General features: G+C 39.2%; 1 protein-coding gene across 1 annotated transcript in view; it reads right to left on the reverse strand.

Moving 5' to 3' along the window:
- JADE3 (jade family PHD finger 3) overlaps positions 1–23,549 on the reverse strand; it is a 158,116-nt gene that overhangs the window by 64,407 nt on the left and 70,160 nt on the right. The window contains exons 3-5 of the mRNA XM_023202753.1: positions 18,617–18,673; positions 17,765–17,844; positions 4,661–4,818 (exon numbers count right to left, since the gene is read on the reverse strand). Of these exons, the coding sequence (XP_023058521.1) occupies positions 4,661–4,818; positions 17,765–17,844; positions 18,617–18,662 (284 nt within the window). The 5' untranslated portion in view covers positions 18,663–18,673. The remainder of the gene's footprint in view (positions 1–4,660; positions 4,819–17,764; positions 17,845–18,616; positions 18,674–23,549) is intronic.

Below are 23,549 nucleotides of genomic sequence, written 5' to 3' on the forward strand. Positions count from 1 at the left end.
AAGCCTTCCACCTAAGACTGGGAACAAGACAAGGATGTCTGCTCTCTCCACTGCTATTTGACATATTACTAGACATTTTAGCTACTAGAATAAGGCAAGAAAAGAAATAAAAAGTAAACAGTTTGGAAAGAAAGAAAGAAAACCATCTTTATTTGCAGGTGACATGATGGTTTACACAGAAAATCCTAAGGAACTTTTTTTTTTTTTTTTTTTTTGTTTAAATAAAACTGCCAGAACTAAGTAATTCAGCAGGGTTACAGGAACACAAGATCAACACACAAAAATTGATTGTATTTGTATATACTAGCAATGACCATGTGGAAACCTAAATTATAAATACAATACCATTAATAATTGCTCAAAAAATTTTAACACAAGTATAAATTTAGCAAAATGTGTACAGGACTTGTACAGATGTCAATTCTCCCCAAGTGATATAGGTTTAATACAATCCTTATGAAAATCCAGCAAGATTTTTTGTATATATGGAAAGCTTATTATAAAATTTGAATGGAAAGACAAAGAAAATGGAATGGCCACAGCAATTTTGAAAAAAAAAATAAAGTGGGAAGAATCAACTTACCCGATTTTGAACTTTGACCTATGCCTCCCATCTTAACAAAATTCAAAATGGTTCATGCATTTAAATGTAAAACTATAAAACTCTTAAAAGAAAACAGGAGAATATACCTACACACACACACACACACACACACACACACATATATATATATATATATAGTTTTTTTTTTTTTTGAGATGGAGTCTCTCTCTGTTGCCCAGGCTGGAGTGCAGTGGCACGATCTCGGCTCACTGCAAGCTCCACTTCCTGGGTTCACGCCACTCTCCTGCCTCAGCCTCCCGAGTAGCTGGGACTACAGGCGCCTGCCACCACACCTGGGTAATTTTTTTGTCTTTTTTAGTAGAGACGGGGTTTCACTGGGTTAGCTAGGATGGTCTCGATCTCCTGACCTTGTGATCCGCCCGCCTCGGCCTCCCAAAGTGCTGGGATTACAGGCGTGAGCCACTGCACCCGGCCGAGAATATTTTTGAGACATAGAGCTAAGTGAAAAGTTCACAGCACAACATTAAAAGCATGATCCAAAAGAAAAAAAAAATCAATAAATCGAACTTCATCAAAATCATAAACTTACACTTTTTGAATGACCCTGTTAACAGGATGAAAAGTCAATCTATAAATACACTGGGAGAAAATATTTGCAAATCACATGTTTGACAATGGATTCATATCTCAAATTTATAAGTAATTCTCAACACTCGATAGTAAAAAAAACAAAGAATCTGATTAGAAAACAGGCAAAGATATATTTCACTGAAAAGGGTATATGGATGGCAAATAGAAAGCTCGGTCAAAAAACCTTAAGACTAGCTCCAAGTTAAAAGGCAAGTCTGAGAGTAACTTCATACTATGGGGCTAAATAGGCCTGAATTTATATAGTTCTTAAAAATGTTAATTGAACTCATTTGATTTTCAAAATCTGTTGAAGGACATGAAAACAAATTATTTATTAATGTTCCAATATAATTTCATATCACAAAGATTTAATTTTTAAGGCGACTTACAAAATCCAGAAAGTAAAATCACAAGACACAGTTTGACCCATGCAAAATGATGACAGTTAAGGGTTGCTGCGATAAGCAGCTGTGGTTGAGGAAATTAGGTACTTCAAACAAAGTTTAGGTACTCCAACCAAATCCTAAACAGGCTGAGCCTCCAATATGGCTGGCTCATATTGAAAGCCAAAAGAGAAATCCAAGAAAGATGATAAAAGTATGGAGATTTCCATTAAATTCAGAAAATAAGATAAACATATTTCATAATAAAATTGTTCTCAAAGTGTCATCCCCAGATTAGTGGCATCAGTATCATATTGGGAGTTGTTAGAAATGCAAATTCTCAGACCTCATACCTCAGATCTACTAAACCAAAAACTGGGGGTGAGGTTAAGAAATCTGTTCTAACAAGCCCTCCAAATGACTGTGATGTACCCTAAAATTTGAGAATTACTGTTCCATAGGAAAGGCTACATACTACAGTACAAGTCTTATTGATATTTTCTAAAAAACAGAAACTGATATACCTACCAAGAGCAACCAGTTAAGGATTTCATTAAGGAATTCAATATGATCAATAATTTAATAGTCTGCCTTGTTGTTCCATTAAAATTAAGAGTTTCATATGATAGGCAAAGAACTATGGGAAACAGAAGAGATTTACCAACAATTCATAGCACTTAAATGGTAAATATTTGCAGCCCTCAGAACAAATATTAGAGCACTGAAGCCACACATGATTTAGGAACGCACATCCCTATATTTGAAAACAACTTAAACTCTTTTAGTTCCTAAAATTACTGCTCTTAGGCTGAGTGCAGGGGCTCACACATTTAATTCTAGCACTTGGGAGGCCGAGGTGGGCAAATTACTTGAGGCTGGGAGTTTGAGACCAGACTGGCCAACATGGTGAAACTCCTTCTCTACTAAAACTACAAAAATCAGCTGGGCACGGTGGCACATGCCTGTAAACCCAGCTACTCAGGTGGCTGAGGCACGAGAATCACTTGAACTCAGGAGGCGGAGGTTGCAGTGAGCTGACATCACGCCACTGCACTCTAGCCTGAGTGATAGTGTGAGACTCTGTCTCAAAAAATTAAAAAAATGAAAATAAATTACTGTTCTTAAACTGTTGCTCCATTCTTGCTACCCTACTTATCCACGGCTCACTTAACAGATAACATTTTTAAAGTGGTACATGGGCCATTTTCCACTCAGTCTAAAAGATTAAAATCACCTCCAATGAGTAGACAATTGATACTGACTTACCAACAAGACCAAAGTCAAGATGTTAGTCACACTCAATAATCCTCGGAGTATCAACGGAATGGTGATGGTCAACTCAGCACCAGGGCTGCTATAGTTGTACAAAAATACTGACAACAAGGACATGAAAACGCTCAACTCCTATGTTCATTCATGATGCTATTCTGATTTTTAGGGGGCAGGAGATGGTGCTGATGAGCCAGTGAGTTTTGAGACATATGCTGAGCAAGGCTGTGGAGCTTTAATTAACAGGGCATAGGCAGCCTCTCTGTGGGTAGGACAGCCTGGGTTTCTAGAAATGATTCCAGCAAGCATTTCTGGAGCATGACTAGGTCTTGAAAACCTAGTACTAGCAGCAGAGAATTCAAGGATGTTATCTCTGCCCTTAAAAAAATCTAATATGTAATAGAAATAGATGGGTGTACAATAAGATCTACAATTTCTCACAGTAACCAGCAGGTCCCACTAGCCCCTTTATTTGGCACTCTACATTCTAATATATAAACATATATATGTTATATATTATATATAAGTTATATATATGTTTTTTATATATATATAACTTCCCACAGGTGTTTCTATACTTTGTGTCAAAGTATATAATATATATTATATATAAACATATATTATATACATTATATATATATGTTATATATATGTTTTTTATATATATATATAACTTCCCACAGGTGTTTCTATACTTTGAATGTATCTCCAAAAGTTTGTGTACTGGAGCCTTAATTCCCAATGTGACAGTGTTGGGAGGTGGGGTCTTTAAGAGATAATTGGGTATTGAGGGTAGAACGCTCATGAATTGACTAATGCTGTTACAGCAGCAGTTAGTTCTCGTGGGAATGAGTTCCCGCAGGAGTGAATTAATTCTCATAAGAGTGGGTCATCATAAAAATGAGCTTGGCTCACTCTTGTGATCTCTTAAACACGTGTTCACTTGTCGTTCTTCTTTTCTCACATGTTATGACACAGTATAAAAGCCCTTGTCAGAAGCTGCTGCCAAGCCCTTGGACTTCTCAGTCTTTAGAATGGTGAGTCAAATACTTCTTTATAATTTATACAGACTCGGCCAGGTGCGGTGGCTCACGCCTGTAATCCCAGCACTTTGGGAGGCCAAGGTGGGCAGATCATGAAGTCAGGAGTTCAAGAACAGCCTGGCCAGCATGGTGAAACCCTGTCTCTACTAAAAAAAAATACCAAAAAAATTAGCTGGGCATGGTGGCACATGCCTGTAATTCCAACTACTTGGGAGGGTGAGGCAGGAGAATCTCTTGAACCTGGGAGGCAGAGGTTGCAGTGAGCCAAGATGGTGCCACTGCACTCCAGCCTGGGTGACAGAGCAAGACTCTGTCTCTAAATAAATAAATAAATAAATAAATAAATAAATAAATAAATAAATAAATAAATAATATAGACTTAGGTATTGTTATAACAACAGTAAACAGACTAAGACAGGCATTATGTAATTCTGTTTCTCTCAGAAGACTAATAAATGCTACTGACTGTTGAGTCAGACTTGGAAATTCTTGTCTCCAAAATTTTATCATAATTTCAGATTCGACTTCAAATGGTTTTATCCTATGAATAATGGGCACACACTATGTCACTAAATACATGAGCCTGACTTTAACTACTGGCCTATTATAGCCTGGTAAAATCTGCTACTGGTCTGAGTGAATTGGTGAAGATGGTATGTGACTTTGTACTATAAATGCATAATTAGCCACTCTAAGTTTCTCCCCAAGCAGCAGACACATAAACATGAGAGCATTCATTCCCTAAGTCAAAGGTGCAAGCATGCAAATACCTGAGAGAAGGCTGTGGAACAGTGTCTGGACTGGCTGGTACCTGGACTCCCTTTTCCCATTCTTCCTTCCATGTATCAGCAAAGAGGTAATAGCTATCAGGATTAATGTGGTGAGAATCTGGAATTTTCATGGCACTGATGAGGTCCTTCCGGAATACCTGGAAAGATATTGCACATATCTTGAGAAGACCATCACTATGCAACTGATACCATTCAGTGTTCTCCTTTTAAAAAGGCCATCCCCAACCACTCTACTTCCAACAAGAGAAACATCTCTAACTTCCTAAATGGCCAGATCAACTTCTGTTGGAAAGATTTGAAGTACTGACAAGGAAGCCAGCTTATTTGGGATTTAATAAAGGGTAATGGAGTCCTTCCTGAATTATTTTCTTGGGTTCTCTAAATTTAAATCAACAATACAGGTTACTCAAAACAGTCTGTATAAAACAATCCTTAACTCTCTTAAATTAAGCAACAAGTTCCACTGATAATAATCTGGGCATCACCTCATTTTAAATTTATTTAGAAATAATTGTAGACTTAAAGAAAAGTTATCAAATAGTACATTTCCATATATCCTTCACTTAGTTTCCTCTAATTGTTTACACTTTATATAACCAGAGTTCAATTACCTAAACCAGGAAAGTAGCACTGCTATAATACTATTAATTAATGTATAGACTTCATTCACATTTTCACTATTTTTCTCCTTAATGTCTTTCTGTTCCAGAATTTTATTTTATTTTTTTGAGATAGGGTATCACTATGTTACCTGGGCTGGAGTGCGATGGTATAATTTTGGCTCACTGCAACCTCTGCCTCCGGGGCTCAAGCGATCCTACCACCTCAGCCTCCCGAGTAGCTGGGACTACAGACACATACCACCATGCCTGGCTAATTTTTGTAATTTTTTTTTTTTTTTTTTGTAATTTTTGTAGAGGCAGGATTTCGACAGGTTGCCCAGGCTCGTCTCAAACTCCTGAGCTCAAGTGATCTGCCCGCCTTGGCCTCTCAAAGTGCTGGGATTATAGGTGTGAGGCACAGTGCCTGGCCTTAGAGTGCCTTTAATGAGGCAGTGGTTAAATAGTTGTGGCAACTGCCAATTTGCTAAACTACTATCTTTGGGAAAGATGGTGCTGTGGGAAATCCTTCCTTAGATCTGGAAAGTGTTTGTCAACATCCTAAAATATTTCATTATTTTCCAAGTGAAAGTCTACAAAATATATCAACTGATTACAAAACATAAGCCGTATCTTCATACTTGACATAACTGCTTATGAAATCTCTACATAGTTTCCTAACCCGAAAACATATTGCAGTGGATTGAATGGTGGCCTCCAAAAAGATATGTCCACATCCTAGTTCCCAGAAACTATGGATATTACCTTATTTGGAAAAAGGGTCTTTGCAGATGTAATTAAGTTAAGATCTTCAGGTGAAGATATCATTCTGGAATATCCAAGTGGGCTCTAAGTCGAATGACAAGTGTCCTTACAAGAGAAAGGTGGAGGGAGATTTGAGATGGAAGAGGAGGAGGTAGTGTGATCATGGAGGCAGAGATTAGAGTGATTTATTGATCCACAAATCAATGAATGCTGACATCCACCAAAAGCTGGAAGAGGCAAAGAAAGAATCTCGCTTAAAACCTATGGAGGGAGCACAGACTGGCTGACTTTTTACTTTTGGCCTTCATACTGTGAAAGAATAAATTCCTACTGTTTTAAGCTACCTCATTTGTGTTAATTTGTTATTATAGCCCTAGAAAACTAATACACATGTTTATCAAACAGAAGAGTAACTTGAAGGCTATAGACAAAGGTATACAAAAGCAGAAGCCAATGAAATGTGGTCCTTGTCTATGGCTTCAGAAATACTCAAACCTGGCCGGGCGCGGTGGCTCATGCCTGTAATCCCAGCACTTTGGGCGGCCGAAGTGGGTGGATCGCAAGGTCAGGATATCAAGACCATCCTGGCCAACATGGTGAAACCTCATCTCTACTAAAAACACAAAAATTAGCTGGGCGTGGTGGTGCATGCCTGTAGTCCCAGCTACACGGGAGGCTGAGGCAGGAGAACTGCTTGAACCCGGGAGGCGGAGGCTGCAGTGAGCCAAGATCGTGTCACTCCACTCCAGCCTGGGCAACAGAGTGAGATTCTGTCTCAAAAAAAAAAAAAAAAAAAAAAAAAAAAAGTACTCAAACCTCCATGAAGGTCTGGGATACCACCATCCAATTCATACCTGTTTTTCTTAAGCAAATGAAAACTAAATCCAATGACTATTATAATTTTCCCTTCTCCTTTAGAGAAAAACAGAAGGCATGTGATAAGCCTGATTTCAATTTTACAAGCTAGCCAGATTAAAGAGCATCAGATGTAAGTTTTCTAGAGAAGCATTTTTACTTAAGGCAGAGTGTGAGAGGCTGCCTTATCTTGCTATGGAAGTCAAACATCTCAAGCATGAGACAGAACATAAAATGCTGAGGGGATGGGAAAGTCAGTTCAGTACTCAGGCAGAAGATATGTGCAGAGTGATATAAAACATATTTACCAGACTGGTCTCATTAACCTGCTTTTGATAAGAAAAGGCATTTTTAAAGTTTTTGAACTGAAAACAAAATAACTACAGCAAATCCCGATTAGTGAGGAGAATTTTATATACAGACAGTGGCACACATATACATATATATTTGTATATATTTTCATAAAGACACAATAAAAGAATAAACCGAAAACTTAACAAAAAGATTAACTCTGCAGAGTGAGGAGAAAACAGGGAGGGGAAAGAGACTTAGAGAAAAGTTACCAAAATAGTTGAGCTGAATCTAGCTGGATCTCTCAATATATTTTGTTTTACAGTTTGAAGTTTGAAGCAGGCAAATATTTTATATAATTAAAAAATCTTAGGCTGTGCATGGTGGCTCATGCCTGTAATCCCAGCACTTTGAGAGGCCAAGGCGGGTGGATCATGAGGTCAGGAGATCGAGACCATTCTGGTTAACACGGTGAAACCACGTCTCTACTAAAAATACCAACATTCGCCAGGCGTGGTGGCGGGCCCCTGTAGTCCCAGCTACTTGGGAGGCTGAGGCAGGAGAATGGCATGAACCCAGGAGGCGGAGCTTGCAGTGAGCTGAGATCACACCACTGCACTCCAGCCTGGGCAACAGAGCGAGACTCCATCTCATAAATAAATAAATAAATAAATAAATAAATAAATAAATAAATAAATAAATAAATCTTAGGCCGGGTGTGGTGGCTCAAGCCTGTAATCCCAGCACTTTGGGAGGCCGAGACGGGCGGATCACGAGGTCAGGAGATCGAGACCATCCTGGCTAACATGGTGAAACACCATCTCTACTAAAAAATACAAAAAACTAGCCGGGCGAGGTGGCGGGCACCTGTAGTCTCAGCTACTCGGGAGGCTGAGGCAGGAGAATAGCGTAAACCCGGGAGGTGGAGCTTACAGTGAGCTGAGATCCGGCCACTGCACTCCAGCCTGGGCGACAGAGTGAGACTCTGTCTCAAAAAAAAAAAAAACATAAAATAAAATAAAAAATAAATAAATCTTAAAGGAATATGGGTCTGGGACAGACCACCTGGATGGGTATACTGGTTTCACTACTGAGTAGCTTTCAGCAAGTTATCCAAATTCTGAGTCTCAATTTATCTATAAAATGGGGATAATAACACTCACCTCATAGGGGTTGTTGCAAAGATTAAATGGGTGAACCTGTATAAAGGACTTAGCACAGTATGGAGCTCATAGTAATTTCTAAATAAATGCTAGATGGTGTTATTTTATTATCATCATCATAGCATTCCTTCTAAAATCAGAAACAAGTATATAACTGAGCTCTTCTCCATAGTCCACAAAGTAATTGTTGATGGGGTAAGAGAGATATGAGTTCACAGCTCAGTTAAAGTGTGCATGGTTTGGCTCCCAAAGACACAGTTCCCAAGCAAGAGCCCCATCAACAACTTTAACCAACACTCCAAAGGCCACAAGGTAATGTAGAAACTTCACAAAATAAAACATAGCCATTTGTTGCTAAATTAAAGATAATGAAGGAGGGACCTAGATGCTGACCCTGACCTTTCTAGGTAATGAAGTTGAGAAGTTTTACAAGTTCTTAATAGTGTGTCTATTTTACATGCACTGGTAGTTTTCCCAAAAGTTCCTGAAACAAAAAGGCTTTGTACTTACCAGATAACTGTTCATTTATGGTCAAAGAGGGGATTCACTGCCTAACATACAGTCCAGAAGCTATGCCAAGCCCAACACTGTGTGCACATCTGGCCTGTCAGATGCTTGCAGAAACAAAGGAGGCCTCACTATGAATTCAATTAGAACATCAATGCTCAACCTGCCAGAGCCACAAAATGAAAATGCCCTTTGCAGACAACTCTGACTTTTATTGCTCTCATTAACATCTCTCGGTTGGCAATTTTTTAAAGCACAGCTCCTCTGAACTTTTGTGTGACATTTTTCATATGAAAAGTCAAAACATTAACTTCCTGTATGACACAAAGAGGAACACTGTCTGGTCCATGTGAATAAAGCAGAGAGACTGATCAAGTTTGATTCAGTCACTGAAATCTGAAGCTATACATAACTGACCACAAACTGACATGTCACCCCAAAAGCATAAAACAGCCACAAACTGGTAATTATATTTAAGCAAAATGAATTAATTATAATTATACAATCTTTAGGCAAAAAGTTGTCAGGTTATCCAGAAGAATCAATAGTAGAGAAAACTTAGCAAAGAACACTGTGCCTAAAACCCTTAAAAACTCTGTTCTTGTATTGTCAAGACATTGCATCCCACATTGATTTTTTCCAATGAATCAAAAAGCTTATTCAATTTCTAAATTTAAAACTTTAAAACCCATGGAAATATTTTTCAAATAGTTTAAAACAACTCTCAGGTTTCTTATAAAGAATAAACAGAACATTTTGATGGCTGTAGGCTAACACCAACTGCAACATCAGTTACCATAAAGCAATGCACCTTTGGGTTGCTTAAGTTGGATTATTCCCTTTCCCCCATATCAAACAGAGATGTAATGGAGAATGGGGAGCAACAAAGTCTGATTTAGAGATCTGAGCAATTTTAGCACAAGAAATAACATCTGAAGGCTGTTTTGCAAATTATTCTCCCTTCCCTCAATGTCCCCTTTTGTGTAATAAGTATGCACTTGTAGCTCAGTGCTTTTTATCTGCTGTAGGTCAGAAAACCAAATAATTAAGCTTGTTAGAAATATAGGTACAATGATATAAACAGGCTTTACTAGAGAGTATGTAGTGCTCTCCATTGAATTAAAATATATGAGCTTTCATTCTGTTGCTATGAAAGTCTTGGATAATAACGAGACTCCAGGCCTACAGATGATATGCAGTCAATGTTTTAAGATAGGTTGATATGTTTTATACACCAGACTAGTAATCGAAAATATCCTAGCTTCTGATAACAAATGGAAGACTTTTTAATAGTCTCCCAAAGTGCTGGGATTACAGGTATGAGCCACGGCACTCAGTCAGTTACTACGTACTTTTTCTAGGGATTAAAAAAAACAACAACAACTTTAAAGTATGGGTTCTTTTAAGAATCAGATAAGACTACTATCTCAGAAAAAAAATTAACACAGAACATACCCTTAAAAATCTGTATACAATTTCCAGAAGGTACACAAAGCCCCTGAACCATACAGGGGATTCACATATCCCTAGGAAACTCTTCTCTACGGGATAAATTAGAGGGAGACTTGCACAAGAACCTCACTGATACACTAAATACCAAAGAAAAATATGTATCTTTTAATGCAGCCAATTAATCCTCTGCAAAAAGGATAATTTATATTGCATGTCAGTGACTAATTCCCAGTAAAATCATAAGGCTCAAGAATTCTGGTTTTGTCTCAGATCTGTAGTCAGAAAACAAAACAAAACAATCTCCCGTTTTTATAAGAAGCAAATGGCAGGACAGGCAGCAAATTAACAAATTTTCATGAACCCATCAGAGAAATGAATCACAGCACAAATAGCCAATTCAGAGAGACAGGTGCCTGCAGGGAGACACAGGGCAGGGCATTTGGTTACCTGTGGCAGGAGCCACAGCAGGAACATTAAACTAGAAATTCTGAATCGTTGGATGCTGCGTGGGGACTGATACAAGAATATGAAGTTCCTGGGGGCTATAGTTATGGTGGGGGGGGAGTCCCAACCGCTTGCAAGCTTTTTCTTCAGGAACTCAATTCCGTTCACACAGGGAAGCTGGGGCGGGGGGCGCGGTACCTGGAGAAAGCACCAGAGCGGTGCTGTCTGGGTACTTGGTGCTTAGCACCCTGGTTCCCTTACCAAACAAAAGGCTTCATCTGCAGGGGAAGGGTATCAAGTGAGGGCAATGGTGCAGTTTCATCACTGCTGGGAGAAGGGAAAAGCATCCAGCCTCAGCCTCCCTGTGTTACCTAAGGGGCAAAAAGGTAACCTACAGGAGCGAGAACCTCAAGGACAAAGGCTGAGAACATCAGAAGATACCTGCTACAGGCCAATGAGGGAATCGGGGGCAGGGGCAAAAAGGCTCTACCTGAAGACTACCTTCCCCACCACCACTTCCACCCCCAGAAACAGGACCACTATGCACCCTAAAGACTAAGAAAGAGTTAATGAGAAGATTAGCGAATGCTGCCCCTCTCCCATACCCTCTACTATGCTAAAGCCTCCAGGGATAATAACATTGGCTAACAGCTTGGGAGAGCTGCAAGAGACAAAATTCCTATGAGGACAAGCACAAAGAGACCTTGAGCCAAGAGGAGAGACAAAAACAGGGTCACTAGAAGAAGTTGAAGTCTCTGTTACAGCAATAACAAATTTCAAACACTCTCAAATATTGCTGGTGTGACTGAAAAATGATGAGCCCCTTTGGAAAACAGCCTCGTAGTTCTTTAAATAGTTAAATGGTTAAGTAGAGCTACTATATGACCCAACAATTCCACTCCTATATGTGTAGTCAAGACAACTGAAAATGCACGTCAACACAAAAACTTGTACCTGAATGTTCAAAGCAGAATTACCCATAATACCCCATAAGTGGAAACAACCCAAATGTCCACTAACTGATGAACAGATAAATAAAATGTGTACTGATAAAATGTAGTATCATTCAGTCATAAAAAGAAATGAAGTGTCTAGGCACGGTGGCTCATGCCTGTAATCCCAGCATTTTGGGAGGCTGAGGCAGGTGGATCACCTGAGGTCGGGAGTTCAAGACCAGCCTGACCAACATGGAGAAACTCCGTCTCTACTAAAAATACAAAATTAGCCAGGTGTGGTGGTGCATGCTTGTAATCCCAGCTACCCAGGAGGCTGAGGCAGGAGAATCGCTTGAACGTAGGAGGTGGAGGTTGCGGTGAGCCGAGATCGCGCTATTGCACTCCAGCCTGGGCAACAAGAGTGAAACTTTGTCAAAAAAATAAAATAAAATAAAATAAAATAAATAAATAAATAAATAAATAAATAAATAAATAAAGGAAGAAGGAAGGAAAGACGGACGGACGGACTAATACATGCTACAACATGAGAGGTGAAAACACTATGTTCAGTGAAAGAAGCCAGACACAAAGGGCACGTGTTGTATGATTCCATTTATATGAAATGTCTAGAATAGGGAAATCCATAGAGAAGGAAGGTAAATTAGTGGTTGCCAGGGGTTGCAGGTAGGGAGATGGGGAATTACTGCTAATGGGTAAGGGGTTTCTTTCTGAGGTTATGAAAATGTTCTAAATTATTATTGTAATGGGTTACACAACTCTGAACATACTAAAACCCACAGAATTATACACTTAAAATGGGCAAATTGTATGGTACGAGAATTATATTTCAAGAAAATATGTTAAAAATGGTTTTTAAAAAAGGGTGATTATTGCGGTGTCAATGTACACCACCTGAGAGGTCTTGATGTTCACTCTCTCCCAGCAATAATGAGGCACCTCTCCTCCTCAATGTGATGTTTGCAGACTGGGTAGGGAGCCTGGGCTGTCACCATCACCCATCAATAAGGTGGTACCTTCACTACCACCATATCCTCCATCATCATTGGGGGCAACAAGGTGGTGGGAATTTCCACCTCTATGAAGCAGTAGAGACTCCCCAGTCCTGCTTCCCAGAGAAATAAAGAGCTAGGATGGGGAGCTTAGGAATTCAACAGGTAGTAGAGAATCAGCAGCCCTCTTCCCCACTGGTCTGGTTATAGTGGAGGACTACTAAAACAGAAGATTTAAATAAGACTCGGTGTCTAATGACATAATACTGAAAAAGTCCAGGATACAACTGAAAATCACTCATCATACTAAGAACTGGGAATGAGAAGAGATAATCAACAGGCATCAACACTGAGATCACACAGATGTTAGAATTATCTGACAAGGATTTTAAAACATCCATGATAAAAACGTTTCGACAAGAAATTACAAACACTTTTGAAACAAAAAACACAAAGTCTCAGTGAAGAAATGGAATATATAAGAATAACCAAATGGAAATTTTAGGATAGAATTTTAGGATGCAATTACTGAAATAACAAACTCATAAGATAGGCTCAACCAATGAATGGAATTAATGAACAGAAGACAGAACCAATGAACAAGAGAAATTATTCAATCTGTTCAACAGAATATACACTGAAAAAAAAAAAGAAGAGTGCCTGAGGGTCCTGTGGGAAAATAACAAAAGGTCTACCATTCATGTAACTGAAGCTCCAAAAGGAGGGGAAAAAGAAGGTGGAGTTGAAAAATATTTGAAGAAATAATGGTTGAAAATTTCCCAAACTTAGTGGAAGACATAAATCTACAGATTCAAGAAGCTGATTAAAGCCCAAAGAGGATAAGCCAAAAGAAATCCATGCCCAGGTACATCATAATCTAACTTTAAAAAACTAAAGACAAAGAAAAATCTCAAAAACAACTGGGAAAGAAATGACTACTTAGAGGAGAACAACCTATTTGAATGGGGGCAGATTTCTCATCAGAAACCATGGAGGCCAGAAGGAAGTAGTGTATTTTTCAAGTGCTGAAAGAAAAGTACTGTCAAACCAGAAATCTATATCAAGTGAAAATATCCTTCAAGAGTGAAGGAGAAATCAAGACATCCTCAGATGAAGGAAAACTAAGAGAATTTATCACCAGCAGACCTATCCTAAGATAATAGCTAAAGGAAATTCTTCAAACAGAAACAAATGAACAAAAAAGAAAAATGGGAACATCAGAAATAAAGAAAGAAGCGCACAAATATGTCGTATTTCTTAAGTGAACCTTAAAACAATTGTTTGAAGCAAACAGGTGCAGCAAGTAGGGCCAGGAAAATCAGAAATTGAAAGAAAAGTGATACTCACGCTATCAGAAATAGGGCATAAACTGACGCTTTGAAAAAAGCAGTCAATGGCGGCTGGGCGCAGTGGCTCACGTCTGTAATCCCAGCACTTTGGGAGGCCAAGTCGGGTGGATCACGAGGTCAGGAGTTCAAGGACAGCCTGGCCAAGATGGTGAAACCCCGTCTCTACTAAAAATACAAAAATTAGCCGGGCGCAGTGTCAGGCGCCTGTACTCCCAGCTACTTGGGAGGCTGAGGCAGGAAAATCGCTTGAACCTGGGAGGTGGAGGTTGCAGTGAGCCAAGATTGCACCACTGCACTCTAGCCTGAGCGACAGAGCAAGATTCCGAATCTATGGCCGGGCGCAGTGGCTCAAGCCTGTAATCCCAGCACTTTGGGAGGCTGAGACGGGCAGATCACGAGGTCAGGAGATCGAGACCATCCTGGCTAACCCGGTGAAACCCCGTCTCTACTAAAAAATACAAAAAATTAGCTGGGCGCGGTGGCGGGCACCTGTAGTCCCAGGTACTGGGGAGGCAGAGGCAGGAGAATGGCGTAAACCCGGGAGGCGGAGCTTGCAGTGAGCTGAGATCCGGCCACTGCACTCCAGCCCGGGCGACAGGGCGAGACTCCGTCTCAAAAAAAAAAAAAAAAAAAAAGCAAGATTCCAAATCTAAATTAATTAATTAATTAAAAAAATAAAAAGCAGCCAATGGCAATATTGCTTCAGTTTCAGGAGCCAAAGAGGAAGAAATAATTCACAGTGGTTCCATCTGATTCCTCAAAGGCTGCTTTCAGACTCACCTGTGAGTAGTGTGTGCTTGTCACCTTTGCCAATTCACACTTACTTTTACTTCTCTTCTTTTACCAAGGGTTCCTACTATATTCTTCTTGCTGCCTGGGTTCCCAGCCCCTGTTCAATTCCAGGTTTGTTCTCTCTATTCTTGAGTTTTGTTCTCACTTCATTATGGAAACTTTGATTATAACTACTCATGAGAAAACACTGGTGCTGTCCCATATTTCTTAACTGCCAAAGTTTCAACAAATGTTTACTATACAGTTATTGTACCCTACATAATATGCCCAATGTATACGGGTTAATAAAACAAGATTCAGCATGAATAAAAACTTGAATGTCAGTTCTGCTTTTTCAAATGACCCTGGGCAAATAAATTTCTCTCAGCCTCATCACCTGCAAAACAAACAAACAAACAAAACAAACAAAAAACTGGAAAGTACCTACTTTATAGTGTTACTGGAGGAATAGAACAGGAGTATATTACTTCCCTGATGTGCTTGATTATAAAAATCACCTGAGTCACTTTTTATAATCCAGATCCTAGGCACCTTTCTTGGAAATACTAGTTCAGTAGTGTCACAGGGTGGGGTAAGTCTGGAATCATCATTTTAAACAGGCTTCCAAGGAGAGTCTCATAATTGTTTAAATTTGGGAAACTAATGTAAAGCTTTTGGCACATAAAACTTCAATAAATGGTAGCTATGAGAGATAGGTATGATAATGTCCATGTTATACTGACAAATTATTTCAAAGAGATGAAATAAGCCAGCAAAGCAGAACATGGGATCAAGCTCTTCTAATGCAAAGGCTAGTTTTGTCCTACAATATCACGAGGTTTTCCTTTTTATAACAGAATATTAAATATAAATGAAAACAATTTGCTTTCAGCAGCCCAGGTCCCCTATCCCTTGCAACAAAAAGACTACTATTACCACTGCCTGGGAGGCAGTAGGCCTCAAAACCCAAAGCCCTTGAATTGCCTTATGTCCTAGGACTAGCCGTTCTCCTAAAAGGGTAGGTAGCAAGGTTTCTTTCTCACCATTCTGTAGTCAAAGTCTCCTCTAGGCAGATGGGAAATTTCTTCCACTCCTGTTTATGTGTGTTATATTCCCTAAGTTTTTCTGTATGACATGGACATCTATAAATAAACTTTTACTTCTATTGTGCTCAGAAAAATCCTTGGCAAAAGAAATGAAAAGTGACCTCCAAGGAAGAGAGAAATGTTCTCTGCTGGACACACCCAAAAGTAACCCACAAAGAGTCACTCCCTTTCTATTAAGGCAGGGGGACCTATGACTTGCTTCTAAACAACAGAATATGGCAAACATGATGAGATGTCATTCCGTTGATTAGGTCACATTATATAGCAAATGTGATGGGGATGCCACTCCCATGATTATATTATGTTATGTAACACTCTATCTTAGCTGACTGGAGGGAAAGACTCTCCTTGTTGGCTCTGAATAAGTATGCTGCCATGTTGTGAAAGGATCTATGGAAAAGGCCATGTGGCAAGGAACTACAAGTGGCCTTTAGAAACTGAGAGTGCTCTCTGCCAAAAGCAAGAAGGAAAACAGAAACCTCAGTCCTTCAGCTCCAAGGAGACAAATTCTGCCTACAACATGAGCTTGGTGGCAAATTCTTCCCTAGGCAAGCCTCCAGATGAGAACACATCCCATTTTCCACAGTGATTTCAGCTCTGAAAGATCCTGAACAAAGAATCTAGTCACACCATGCCCAGATTACTGACCCACAGAAACTGAGATATAAGTGTGTGCTGCTTTAAGACACAAATTTTGTGATAATTTGTAATGCAGCAATACATAACTAACATATTTTCTGTTCTTTTACAGCTAAGGAAGTCTACTCATAGTAGAAGTGAAGATACACAAGGTCATTTTATCATCATTTAATTATCACAGAGGAAAGTCTGTAGGATTCACTAAACCATTATCAAGTTGAAGGGGAACCCTGGCACTTTGCTGCCTTTTGTGGAAAAGATGACCAGCCTCATAAGGATTGACCTATTCGTTCTGGGCCGGCAGTGATCCAAAGGCTGTAAGGACCCATCACAGCTTCACAGATCATGACCCATATGATCTTTAATGTAGTCCTACTCACCTATCCCTTTCTGTACTATCTCTCCTCACCTGCTAACTTAGCTTTTTCCAATCATAGGCCAGGATATCTCTAGGTCCTTCCCAATTCCCCTAGCCTGGCTCTCTTTGACTTCCTGGTTAGGGGAGGAATATTCTAAAGCCAAGCAATACGTGTCACCACAGTGTGAAGATGATTGAAATCACAAAATGAAATCACAGTGTGAAGATTATTGTTCTCCTAAAGGAGTCAGAAAATGAAATCTTTCTTGGAAAACAAATAAGTTCATCAGAAAACAAGCCTACCCACTGACACATTCTTTATTCTTCACATCTTCAGATTCTAGGTACTGTTGGTATATAGTTAGGAGGCAGCCATCTATCTTTTTAAAAGTTGTCCTAGTTTATTTAGTATTGCTATAAAGGAATACCTGAGGCTAAGTATTTATAAAGAAAAGAGGTTGTTTAGCTTATGGTTCTGCTGGCTGGAAGGTGCAAGATTGGGCAGCTGGTAAGGGCCTCAGGCTGCTTCTACTCATGGTGGAAGGCCAAGGGGAGCTACCATATGTGGAGATCACATGGTGAGAGAAGAAACGAGAGAATGGGAGGAGGTGCCAGACTCTTTTTAACAACCAGCTCTCAAGGGAACTAACTGAGTGAAAACTCACTTACCCCCTGCACTGGGAGGGCATTAATCTATTTATGAGGGATACATTCTCATGATCCAAACATCTCCCATTAGGCCTGCACCTCCAACAATGGGATATAATTTCAACATGAGGTTTTGGGAGACAAGCATCCAAACTATAGCTTAAGTCTAAAAATCGAGAATATGATCTCACCTCAGCAGGTTTCTTGTGTTCATTTGGAATTTTTGACTTGATCCTATACATTGAGCCAGAAGTAAAGGAAGTGGAAGGACCTGTAAAAGATAATTAGAAAATAATACTGAGACGCATTACCTACTAATATAACTAAATGTCATAAAACTAAATGTCATCCAAGAGAATATGAAAAATATCATAGAGAAACCAGAGAGCTCATACCACTGAAGAAAACAGTCAAACTGCACTGAAGAGTGCCTCATAATGGAGTTTAGTGACATTTATAGATGATCTCCTACAGTGCAAAAGCTTCAACAATGCTAAGGATGAGATTATCTGATTTGGTATAATCACACCTCATAATGTTCTGCAATAACACAACTCATATTCCACTTGAAGAAAAAGTATCTCCAAAAACAATTGGAAAAACTAAAAATGTGGAGCAAGTAATCTGTGTATCCTTCAGCGCTTCCCCAAAGGCTATTGCTAATAAGGTTACTGCCTTTTACAAATGATGACTGACTCATAGTCAAACACTTAGTACCTAAGCTACTATTAGAATCGGCCTACAATTTATGCTCTTGTACTTTTCTTCTTTCTAGAGAAGCTCTATTAAAGCATTACTAGATTTGGCTTTTGTTGTTTACATAAATGAAAAGTGAAAACAGTTATATGCCACACACAACCAATTCTTCTAACTTATCTATCTCTAATGAAATTTAAATAAGAAAATGGTGCCCTGAATTTTCCTTCTCAGAAACATTTTTTAACCATTGAAAAAAGCATGAAATGGCTTATCCTCAAATGAAAGGAAAAATCCCCAAGGGATATAGATAGAAAGGTTACCAGCTGCCAGCCAGTTCTACTCACTCTCGTCTGAACTGTCACTGCTGCTGACAGGCCTATGGCGTTTCATCCTGGAGCATCCTGGGAAAAAGAACAACACTGAATAAAACAGTTCACACACACCCATCCCAGAGGGCAGTCAACACTGTCCCACAGATCCCAGAAGTAGCAGCAAGCAAATCACGCAAACTGAATGATTTTTGTCAAGAATATTCTCAAATGACTTAGAGTAATGAGAGAAAAGTACTACCAAATCTTTCAATACAAAGCATGTCAAAGACTAGGAAAGGCCACATTAGCCTTAGGAGGAAGCCCAAGCCACAGATGAGTGGTACAGCACTAACTGGAGCCTCAGATGTGGCCACATGGCCACTGTTGACCAAAATAAAGGGTGGGGAAGCCATGGGGCCATAACCAGTCAGTGATCCCCAATAAGAGAGGAACAGAAAAGAAAAAATCAGTCATGAGGGCAGGGCCATCAAGAGCCAAGGTTGAAAAGCATGAGACATATCTGACTGAAGAAAGAACAAGTGAGGCACATCCACCTTTAAGAACATGACCACACTAATTTTCTGCCTGCCCTTTATCCCTTTCTTACTCTCTTCCTGTTCTCATATCCCAAATAAGTAGCCTAAAGTCATAATTATATATATACTACTAGGAATGTTAAAGAAAGCTCCTATATTGTGAAGAGTAAATAAAAATGCTTTGGACTAAAAATTCTAACGGTTCAAGTGTACTTCCCTGAGTATGGCCAATGACAGATAAAAAAAAGAAGCATCACTCTTCTGGGAACACACTAGCACTGGAGTGTAAGAAAAAAGGAAGACACAGTTAAGCACTTTAAGTCACAAAGGAAGAGCTGAAAATGTAAACTTGAAAAGACAGCAATACAGTCAGTGACTGACATTCTTTTATGTGCCACAACATACAACATGTTACCAGGGGCTATCATGATTCCATAATGAATAAAGGTCAAGGCTACTGCCTTCAAGCAATTTAAAATCTACTAAGGAAGTAGAAATCCAAGTATAAGGCCACTCTGAGCAATTAAGAGTAGCAGCAATAAAACTGTATGTTAAAAAGCTTATAGAGTTCCACTTCTGGCATAATGGTGTGAGCAGCTCCGTGGACAACCCTCTTCCCAGCGAAACTGGTGAAAGTTATTTCAATTAAAAAAAAAAAAACATTTAAAGTCTCTGGAAATGGTTGTAAGGGCATACAGCAAATGAAGAAGTACTTATTCAAGAAAATCTACTAAAATTCAGAAAGTAAAGTCAAAGTCTGCAGTATTTGGATCTAGAACCACTTCCTCCATCTTCCCTCCCAGCACAGATCTCATGCCAGAGTAGAGTAGCCAAGAACACAGGGTTCCTTCTACCCCAGCTCCCAGCTTCTTTCTTCCTGGGAAGAACAGGATGTTGGCATCTCTTATCCTGTTCCCAGCTACTTTTGCTGAGGCTACGTTACAGGAGAATGTAGCTGAGAGGTGGGGGCTCCCTTCTTTCACCTAGCCCCCCAACTCATGGGATGGAGGCTATGCCTTGGGTGTTGTGCCACCAAGAATACCAGAGCCTTGATTGCTCTGGCGTTACCTTGTGGGGTGGGGGTTCTATACCAGAGGAAGCAAACCTGGGAGACCTGGGGCTGACACTCAGAGGGAAGCTCACCATTTGTCTCCATCCCCTGTGCCAGAGCTGTGGCTCAAAGATTTTTCCCAGGGAGAGAGGCAGGGCATAGAATAGGGGACTTCAATTCTCCTGCAATAAAACTGACTTCATTTGCAACTGAGTGTACAGAAGTTCAAGCCTAGGCTGCCTAATATGCCAGAGAGAATCAGGGAAAGAGATAGTCTCTTGGGGTTGCAAGAAATCTCAAATACTGATCTCAGGAACTATCTTCAAAGGAGCCCTAATTTGATTGGATCAGTTTGTGGAGCAATTTATGTTCCAGGACATGATTAAAACAACAGAGCAGTTGGGCGTGGTGGCAGGCACCTGTAATTTCAGCTACTCGGGAGGCTGAAGTGGGAGAATTGCTTGAACTCGGGAGGTGGAGGTTGCAGTGAGCTGAGATCGTGCCATTGCACTCCAGCCTGGGTGACAAGAGTGAAAATCCATCTCAAAAAAACAAAAACAAAAACAAAACAAAACAAAAATCAAGAGCAATCAGTCAACAATTAGTAGACCATAACAGCATGGTGTGGTCGTAAAGAGACAGCCAAGGAGAGCCTCACCAAAACCACTGTCATCCCAAGGTGACTGTGGGCATATACAAGCTTGTACCCCCGAAGACCAACATTAGAGGCTTTGTACTGCAGGGTGAGAATGGGGGTTGAGGAAATAGCCTTCAATAAAATAATCCAGCCAGTTACTAAAGCAGTAAATAAGCAAATAATAATAAAGAATCCTGGTGGAGGGGGTAGTACTCACAATTGTTACAATATATTATCCAAAATGCCCAGTTTCCAACAAAAACTTAAGAGATAGGCAAAGAAACAGGAAAGTATGACCCATACAACCACATGTCAGATTTAACAGGCAAAACCTTCAAATTAGCCATATAAGTATGTTCAAAGAACTAAAGAAAACCATGATTAAAGAAGTAAAGGAAGGTATGATGACAATATTTTACAAAACAGAGACTATCAATAAAGAAATAGGAAGTATAAAAAAATAACGAAATAGAAATTCTGGTGTTGAAAGCACAACTGAAATGAAAAATTCACTGAAGGGCCTCAACAGTAGACCGAACAGGCAGAAAAAAGAATTAATGAACTTGAAGTAGGTCAACAGTGATTAGGCAAGTTGAAGAACAGATGGAAAAAAGAAGAATAAACAGTCTCAGAGAAATGTAGAACACCATTAAGTTCATCAACATATACATAATGAGAGTACCAAAAGGAAAAGTGAACGAGAAAGGAGCAGAAAAAATATTAGAAAAACTTCCCAAATTTACTGAAAAACATTAATTTACATATTCAGGAAACTCAAAGAACATCAAGTAGGATAAATGCAAAGAGATCCAGAAAGAGATTCCTTATAGTAAAATTACTGAAAGCCAAAGACAAGGAGAAAATCTTGAAAGCAGCAAGGGGAAAAAACAACTCATCACTTACAAGAGAAGCCCAATAAAATTAACAGCGAACTTCTCAGAAACAATTAAAATTAGAAGACAGTGTGAAAACATATTGTGTCCTTTGGTGATTGGTTGCACATATCTGTGAACATATTAAAATAACTGAATTGTATACTTTAAGTGGGTAAGCTGTATGGTATACAAATTATATCTCAAAGCTGTCATTTAAAAAACTAATCAAATTAGTACAAGTATCAGGACCATTAACTAAGGTTCTGTTTGTCCTGTAGTCAGTCAATTGAATATTTTAAAAAAAGAGAATGTTAGCCTCCCATCACATAAATTTTTGGGGCTACATTTGGCTCTCTGGTGCAAAATTTCATTCAACTCTCTTCTGAAACGCAAACAAAACCAACAGTAACAACAAGATACTTCCTATTAAAAAGTAGTAGTGGGGAATTTAAAGTCACAATGAATGTAGAAATTTAAGCAGAAATAAAAGTAATACATTTTCTAACTATTCCCCACTGAATGCACAGATCTACTTAGAGTAGTGCTTCATTTGTCTGATATCACGGAGATGTTGCATATATAAAAACTGTTCAGATAAATAGTATACCCAAACATACAAAATCCTATTTTAACAGAAGCTTTTCTAAAACACCTATTTATTAGTTTTCTAATGTTACAGTAACAAATTACCACAAACTCTGTGGCTTAAAACTACATAAATTTACTATCTTACAGTTTAGTGGGTCAGGATTTTCACACAGGTCTCACAGAGCTAAAATCAAGATGTCATCAGGGCTGTGTTCCTTTCTGGAGGTTACAGGGGAGAACTCATTTCCTTGCCTATTACAGCTTTTAGAGGACACTCGTACTCCTTTGATCTTGGCTGTCTTCTTCCATCTTCAAGGTAAGCAACACTGCATCTCTCTGATCCCGTTTCTGTCATCACATCTCATTCTCTGACCCTTCTGTTCTGCTTCCCTCTTCCACTTTTAAGGACCCATGTAACTACACTGGACCCACCCAGATAATCCAGGATAATGTCCCTATTTTATAGTCAGCTAAATAGCAATCTTAACATATTCATAGGTTGCAGAGATTAGGACATGGACATCTCTGCCTACCACAATCTAATACACAAAATGTAACTCAAAATGGATCACAGACTTAAATGAAAAATGTAAAGTAATATATTTACAAAGAGCATAAGAGAAAGTCTTCAGGATCTAGGGCTAAGCAAAGAGTTCTTAGACCTGACACCTAAAGCATGATTGGCAAAGAAAAATGTGTTTTCATCAAAAGTAAAGACTTTTGCTCTCAGAAGCACATCCAGGGCAACTTGAATCTATGCTGCTGGGTTGTGGTCTTCAAACTTGGCCCAAATAAACTATCTTCTTATATTTTTAAAAAAACTTCTGCTCTGAGAAAGACCCTGTTAACAAGACGCAAAAGCAAGCAACAGAATGGGACAAAATATTTACACATATTACACACATGTATAATATCAAATGTTGGAGAAGATGTGAAGAAATTATCATTCATACATTGCTGGTGGGAATGTAAAATAGTAGAGCTATTCTAGAAAATATTTTGGTCATTTCTTAGAAATACTATATATGTAATATTTACTATAAAACACATATCTGACAACGAACTTATATTCCAGAATGCATAAGGAACTCTCAAAATTCAACAGTAAGGAAACAAATGACCTAATTAAAGATCAACAGATGGGCAGGGCGTGGTGGCTTGTGCTTGTAATCCCAGTACTTTGGGAGGCTAAGCTGGGTGGATCATTTGAGGTCAGGAGTTTGAGACCAGCCTGGCCAACGTGGTGAAGCCCCATCTGTACTAAAAATACAAAAATTAG

The sequence above is a fragment of the Piliocolobus tephrosceles genome, chromosome 12 (assembly GCF_002776525.5).
Source record: "Piliocolobus tephrosceles isolate RC106 chromosome 12, ASM277652v3, whole genome shotgun sequence".
In the NCBI taxonomy this organism is placed as follows: domain Eukaryota; kingdom Metazoa; phylum Chordata; class Mammalia; order Primates; family Cercopithecidae; genus Piliocolobus; species Piliocolobus tephrosceles.